Below are 8160 nucleotides of genomic sequence, written 5' to 3'. Positions count from 1 at the left end.
TTTTCTTCTCCCTGATGCTTGGCCTTGTTTTATTAGCTAGAACAAGGCTGTTTAGCTCAGAGTGAAGGCTCTGTGAATATATCTTGTATTCAGGTCAATCTAAACTAAACTCAAAATAACTCGGTTTTTTAGACCCCTTAAAATCAAGAAGGCTTTACGACACCTTGTGAAGCTTTGGCAACCCCTACTGGGGATCCTGATCTCCAGGTTGGGAACCATTGCTCTATAAGGGCACATTTTGTTCAGAAAGTATTGAGGTTCCATACCCTGCCCTAAATCAGAGTGAGGCCAAACACAGAGAATGGATAGGGCACACAGATGAATGTAGTATATAAACACACATTTCTCCTCACCAGGGGGAGGTGGTGGATGTCCAGTATGGCAGTGTGGATGACCTGAGGAGAGCCAAAGACCGCCTGAACCTCACCAACCAGATTGCCATGGTCAAGCTTGGCCAAGCGCCTTTGCTATACAAGGTAAGATGAAATCAAAGCTCTGCAGAGTGCCACTGCTCTGCTCTGCTGATACGTAGATACTACACCTGTACTTGAGATCTACCCGATACTATAATCCTGCAGGAGGAATATTCACCCACTGATGAATGAGATCTTTTGATCTTTTAAATAAGTGCAAGTGCAAGATATGACAAAAAAAATCAGTTCCTAAAATGAGTGTGGGTATACTTTCATGCTACAGCTCACTAAACCTTTGAAGAAACCAACTCCAGCCTCCTGCACAGGAATTTGTACACTGAACTGGGCCTTGTGTATATGGCTAGTCATGCATCACAAATTCTTTTAATTATTTTTGCCATAAATGTATTATATCTGACTCCTGTATCTGCAACTTTTCAGTGCAAAGATGTCTGAATGCATTTTTATAGGAAAGAACATTAGCGATGCATTGATTGATTAGGCCTGTTCCCGCTTGGATGTGTGCCACGTTTAGCTCAAAGCAGTTTTCCTATCAATTAGAATATGACAGAGAAAATATAAATTCCAACCCAGTTAATCAAAGCATAAACATCCACTTACATTTTAATTACTGATGAATGTATCTTCACTTTCTATTAAATTAACAGTAATTCAATTACACAAACCTGAATACAAACTCCATGTGGACTGTAATATTGAGTAATGGAAATGTATACTGTACATGGCTTCTGACACAATTATATCAATGTATGTCAGTTGACTGAATAAATACTGACAACGTATTATACAGTGTTGTACTGTTGATAACATCTTACGCTAGAGATTTTGATCTAGTGTAGGACTAGTGCAAAACCTATTTCAACTAAAAACTCTGAAAGCGCCTCCATTACTTCTTGCTTTGCGCATTAAACAAACATAATCTGACTGTTTGTGGTGAAAAAGGTGGACATGTTCATTTACTAATATTGAAATGATACATTTGGAAAAAAGATATTTTGTGTCTTACCACAAGCACTTAACACAACAATTAACTTCAAATATGTATGTATGAGATGTCAAAGAATTACCATGTGGTTGGACGCTCTGGAAAAACTAGAGTTTTGGATTGTATTGTTGTTGTCACTTTGCTGCCCAACTTTTAAGCCAAGATGGACGAAACTTCTACGAATGAAATCATCAGAATCAGGTTTCATTTATTCATCATTTTATGCACTGATGCGCATCCCTTTAAAGGGCTGTTTTTTTTTTTATTGAGGTTATATGAGGTATTTATCTAAAGTTACCAGACTGTAAAAAAAAAGGTAATTTTACCTTACATACAAGAGTTGCCAGTTCACCGCTGTCTCCATTAGTTGGTTTGTATGTGTTATTGTGTGACTTTGGTGTTTTAACACGTTAGTCCAGATCCAAACTAATGTGCAGCGGTATCAAATAATCGAAGCAGCGGTAGAGCATCTACAATTACTGTTTTTCTCAAAGGAGTGTGGTGGTTTGAAGAGAGCAATATAATGGCTGCAGAGCCATCCACAGCACTTCTCATTCCCATATTGGCTAAAAAATTAAACATTGAAGTCCATCCTTGGACGTGGAAATAGTAGTTTGACAAAACAATCTCAACATTTATCTGGTTCTATGCACAGAGTCTATATACCTGGATATATTTTGAAAGTTATGGTAAAAGCTACTTAGAGGACCTTGTGTCAGGACTGTTGTGTCAAATTTAATCCAAAAGTCAAAGTGCAAAATTTCACTTCTAGCAGTTTAATAAATACAGGCCCTGAATTTACTAGAACTATTTTTATCCTTGTTTCCTTTGCTTCATTCATCGAACATAACTCTGCTTCTGAATGTGGGGTTAGTGATAAATGACAGGCTAATGAGCCATTTCAGGAGTAGATGGAGGTTACCAAAAAAAGCAGAGAGAAATAAAGAGGGGTCACCATACTGCATTTACATTTACCCAGTTAGACTCTTAAAACTCCATTAAATGAGACTGCACCTCCTGTCACATGAGACCCTTCCAGCAACAGGCTGCTGACCCATTTTTCCTCCTCGCCCACAGTTTGTGACAAATTTGATCAGGTGTGCCTCATAATGTCTCTGTGTGTCAGCAGCTGAGAGAAATGATCGCCCTTTAAATATAAATGGGGACGAATGATTGATGAGCTTTGTACTCTCACTAATGAGTGTGTGACGGTGACTGCAGGCTCAATGTTATACATACAGTGAGGTTTTGATACACACACACAGAACACACACAGAACACAGGTTTTGACCATGTTAGCTTAACTCGTGTAGTTCCACTACAGTTTTTTACTCACATTTCAATACTGAGTTCACTTTTACAAAACTTTCCACACGGTCAGCAGGGGCAATCTGATTAGCCAGCCCAAGTGCCAGCCCTTTATCCCCACTTCTTCCACTCCACCCTGTCTTTCAGAGGCTGTATAGGGCTCCATTTTAAAGCTAGAGAGAAGATACTATACATATATATATGAAATCAGATGACCTAATGCATCCATTGGTACCAGCTCCAAAGGCTAAATTTCAGCAATGGAATAACTGGCATTGCCATTTTCAAAGGGATCCCTTGACCTCTGACCTCAAGATATCTGAATGAAAATGGGTTCTATGGATACCCACAAGTCTCCTCTTTGCAGACCTGCAAATCATACTTTAACTTGCTACCTTCTGCTATAACACTGAGCAAATATTTTAACTTAACTCACTAATCAGAAGGTTGTTGGTTCGATCCCTGGTTGCTCCCACTGTATGTCAAAGTGTTCTTGAGCAAGATACTGAACCCCAAATTGCTCCCATGCTGTGCCATCTGTGTGTAAATGTAATACAGTTTCTGTTTGTGATGAGCCTTTGCTATCACTGTATGAATGTGTTAATCTCTCTTAGTCCCAGACTGGTTTACAGCCCATCCCGGGATGGTTTTCACATTTCCTTCCACCTTGCGATCCATTCCTCAGTCCCATAGAGGAATTATTTTCCTCATGTGGAGAGTTTATGAACACCAACTAGATGATCAGATGTCCTTCTTGGACGCAATGAATGCTACACGTGTGGACACTGCACACGCAAAAGGACCCTCCAGGGTACAATGGAGAAAATATGATAAAGTGGACGTTAGTGTGCTAACCCTAACCCCGACTAAGCTCCTCAATATACAGCTCATTCTCATTGACATCATCACATGTGTGTCTTTGTGAAATAAAGGGTTAAATAAATAATAGCTTCCCATGTGTTTTATTATGGAGGCGTAGTTATACTTAAAAATAAAACAATTTTAATTTTATGATGTACAATAAGAGTTAATTCTGAGTGTTTTTGTTACATTAGTGCATTGTAAGGAACTGTAATGCAAACTAATTTGAGAGTCATAATATGTTTCTATATCAGTATATTGCAGTGGGGTGGTTTCTGGAGCTTCAGACCCGAATCTTATAGGCTTTTAAAATTCCACTTTGTGTGAATCTCTGATCTCTGAATGACCCACAGCAAAGGTTCTATTACTGAGGAAATATGGCCATCTATTACAGTATTTTGGCATATGGATTCACATGTAGCAGACTGATCAGGTAAACTTTCATTCTGTGAACTCTACTCAAGCATAGTTGAACAAAAATATTTTCCAAGATTAGTAATGCCGTTTACAAACAAATTCCTACCCTACCAATGTTACGTAACTTCAAAATAACATCAGAGGATTTTGGCTTCTTTTAAGGGGGAAGAGTGAAAATTACTTCCAACATTTGTTGTGTTCTGGTTTCAGAATGATGGAGACAGCTGGAGAACAATTAGATACAAATAGGATGTATGTGCAACAAGATGATTTTAAGCATTCTGTAATCTCAGATGACTTGAAAAAAAATGGTGTATATAGCTGCTGTAAATGGGGAAAACAAATCTCCCCAAGGGAGCATGCCCCTGGCTCCCCCCAAGGTTTGGGCTAAGCCCTGAATGTTTACAACTTCTGGCTCCATCCCTGCTTCTCATTATAATCTGACTTCCAATCGCCACAGTGTTAAGATTTGTGAACATCTGTGTGAATGCCATGTGCATACGTTTATGACTACTGCTACCATGTTATTATAAAAGAAAGCGTGCAAAAGTATGAGTTACCACATGTGAGTGTGTGTGCGTCTGTGTGAATGTGCAAAAGTGTGTGCAGACCACACAGTTTGCCTACACGGTGTGTGTGTTGCACATGCATGAAACACGTTTTATTGTAAGTGGGTGATTTTGTGTGTATTTCCTGTTTGCATATAAGTGAGAGAGTGTGTCAATGTGTGTGTGTGTGCACGCAGTGTCCCTGTTTTCCAGTGAAGGACAGAGTTGTGATGAGAGGAGAATGACCGTGGCTGGTGTCACATATTCAATAAAATAGTCATCTACGCTCATAAAAAACAAGGACACTACATCTCCCATGGACAACAATGAAATACTGCTCTGCACAGTGGCAGCTGCAGCACACTTCCTCCCACCCAGCAACTCTTCTCTATTATTACCAGTGATGTTGGCTATTTAAACAGCAACACAGTGTGACCTTTGATCATCATGAAGAAAACAACCAGTCATATAAACAAACATTCCCTTCATGATAAGCAGGATGTCAGTTCAGCTTTAATTAATGGATATTTGTCTATCTGATTAATATTAGACGAGAAGCATTTAACATAGCCAGTTGTGGTGTGAGGAAAAAAAATAAATAAAAGAGGGCAGTCTCAGAGAGAAGCAGCACTCCTTAGTAGTAGTAGTAGTAGTCTTTTATAGTCCACCAAGTTTAGTTTAGTTAGGATTGGACAATATGGAGAAATTTTTTCAGCTGTAACTATTACATTTTCTTGCACCAAATAATTAAAAAATTAATTTCAAAACTTCAGCATTTGAGTTTGACTTAAAAATAGAAAAACTGAAGATAGTTGGCTTGAAATTATGAGTTTCTTTTCTTTTAGCTAGCTAGTTAAAGTAAAACGTTCATTGTACTTTGTTACTTCCCATCTCTGGTGTTTACACTGACTAGCTGTGCATCTGATCCCTACAGTTCATAAAACACTATACATTATGATAATACTTATTAAATGCTGGTGGAAACAATAAATACTGAATGATCTCAGATACAGTACAATAACTCATGTTTGACCAAACTCTATTTGATGATTAGAAACGTTATGTTTGTGTGTGTGACAATGGATCAAGTGACTAATGTGAAAAGGGGCATTCTTCGTGATGAAGGTTCTCTGACCCCCTCTGTTCAGTCTTATCATTCTCATCATGTTCTATTTCAAGCAGCAAAGGGATCTCTGATAAACAGAGGCTACTCTACCTCCCCAGCAGCTATAGCATATACCCACTAAAGAGCCTGATATTTCTCTCAGGATTTGTTGGAGATATGCAGCATGTGTAAAGAGTTTTTTTTGCTAACAAGTAGTAAGTAAGTAACAAAATATTATATGTGGGCACCTGGTTAGCTCAGTCGGTAGAGCTGGTGACCCATGTATGGAGTTGCTGCAGCGGCCCGTGTTCGAATCCGACGTTTCGCCCTTTGCTGCGTGTCCCCCTCTCTCTCTGCCCACCTTTCCTGTTTATCTTTGGCTGTCACTATCCAATAAAGGCAATAAAAGGCCAAAAAAATAACTAAAATAAAAAAATAACTCTCTTTTTCTTACTCATCATACCTTTTGTATGTTTGTGTGCGTCCAGCTATCCCTACTGTCTGAACTGGGTTTTGGAGGTGTTCTGCTTTACATTGACCCATGCGACGCTCCCTCTGGCCGACGCACCTGGCATCAAGCCTTCAGAGTCACTCTCAACCCCGGAGGAAACCCTGCCATTGGTGAGTGTGTTTTCATGTGTAAAATCCGGTTCTACCAAGTTGGGGAACAGACAGGAAAATGTAAATTTTGGCTGGACTGGTCAATTTTGGTCAACAGCATCATGAACAATGTAAGGTAATAATCAAAAACTTTCTCTTTCTCTGTGCTTTATTTTATTTATTGTTATTATTTAATGACACAATTTGCTTAAAAAAGTATCCATATTGCAAAGATTCTGGAAAGTAAGCTCTCTAAGATGATGGCTGCTTTTCCATATTGCGTCTTTAAATATATCAAACTGAGGGGACAGGGAGTATCCTTGTTTAAGTCCTTAGCCCTTCGACAAAGGAACCATGACCACCGACAGTGGCTAAGACCACACACCCTTCAGCACCTTCAACAGTACATCAATGGTCGTACCCTAACGTTTTACCAGTACTTATAACTCTCCTGTTGTTTCTGTGGTTAATATAATAACCAGTCATCATTCACAACTTCTTCAAAACCTATTTTATTAACTTCTGTTTTATACCATCATTGACTGCAGACTCCTCTTAACCAGTAGGGGTCACAAGTGATTAAAAACTGCTTTGTGTTTCTGCTAGGGCCAACGTATGTGGGGATCATGCTAGTGGTGGCATTTTCACTTTGAGATTGATATTTTACGTCACTGGTGTTTTGGTATTGTTCCTGTCCAGTTTTGCACACCAAGGTAATGCTTGCTGGAAACACTGCCAGCCATGCACTTCCTGTTCCCCACTCACATCATCTGTACACTTCTAGTTTTATAATGGTTCTTACACAAAGAACTGCAGTACACACAACACTATAGCATATACAGCATAATAATACTGGCGAAAACTGGGTCTTTTACAGTCAATCTAACATATTCATAGAAATATTGCAATGCCCACATTAAATGTGCAGTTTATCCATATTTCACAGTACTACACCCTTCAATGTACAACATGTAATTTCGGCCACTAAGTGGTCTCTCACATCAGAACAATAACAAAAACGAAATTTGATGACATCATGAAATAGTATTGGATCATGAGTGTCTTCACCACCATGGCCGTCATTGCAGTCAGCTTCTCCTGGTTATGATTCCTTCAGTGAAGGTTTCTACCGGGAGGATTAAAAACGGTAAAAACACTAAATAAAGCAGTTCCACCTTAAAAATATTGGGGTTTCTGTTGGGCAGACAAATGACATCTTGGAGGGGTTGCGAGAGATTTATAACATTGCTCTAGAGTTTATAGACATTTTAGTGCAGAAATATTACATATTATAGTGTATAGTGTTAAGTTGACTCTATCTTTTTTACTATGATAAACCAAAAATATAAAAGCTGTACAACCCACCTTTCTTAACCAAAACTTAATCCATGAAATTCACCATTTTCAAACCTCTACTGAAAGATCATTTTATTATTAATACTAATTTAAGCATATCTCAGTTCTCTTTGGAATCTTTTCAGTGCCTGAAACTTACTCACATTTCCTACCTTGGCCGCAGGCAGAGGACGTTATATCTGTCTGTATCTCTGTGACTCTTTTCTACTGTATTTAAATCACCCTCCCAAGATGGATGACCTCTCCAACACTCAGTCTTGTCCCCACTTCCTGTTTTTCTGCCCGGTCTGGCCGATAGGGACGTGTCATTACCACTGAAGTATCTTTAGTCCTTGTAAGAGTCCCAGTACCTCAGTGGCAAGACCCAGTAGAGCCCCAGCAGATGTCTGGACTGCTGTGTGAGCATGTGTAAGAGTGTGTGTGTGTGTGTGCGGGGTTAAGTGGAAGAGAGAGAGAGACAGATGCTGGCTGTCTAGTCTCTCACCAATTGCAATGCTCTCAGGTCCCCGGTGCTACAGCTCAGAAGAACAGAAGATGTGGAAAGAC

The 8160-nt window shown here is 39.2% G+C and overlaps 1 protein-coding gene across 1 annotated transcript in view; it reads left to right on the top strand.

Moving 5' to 3' along the window:
• The window catches only part of LOC118321456 (inactive N-acetylated-alpha-linked acidic dipeptidase-like protein 2), a 224246-nt gene that overhangs the window by 23560 nt on the left and 192526 nt on the right, over positions 1 to 8160 (top strand). Inside the window, exons 3-4 of the mRNA XM_035652775.1 lie at positions 357 to 476; positions 6147 to 6279. Of these exons, the coding sequence (XP_035508668.1) occupies positions 357 to 476; positions 6147 to 6279 (253 nt within the window). The remainder of the gene's footprint in view (positions 1 to 356; positions 477 to 6146; positions 6280 to 8160) is intronic.

Source organism: Morone saxatilis, unplaced genomic scaffold (genome assembly GCF_004916995.1).
Source record: "Morone saxatilis isolate NCDOM2014 unplaced genomic scaffold, NCSU_SB_2.0 Contig12, whole genome shotgun sequence".
Classification (NCBI taxonomy): domain Eukaryota; kingdom Metazoa; phylum Chordata; class Actinopteri; family Moronidae; genus Morone; species Morone saxatilis.
Note: the sequence above shows the minus strand (reverse complement) of the source record. Positions and strands in the feature narration are given on the sequence as shown.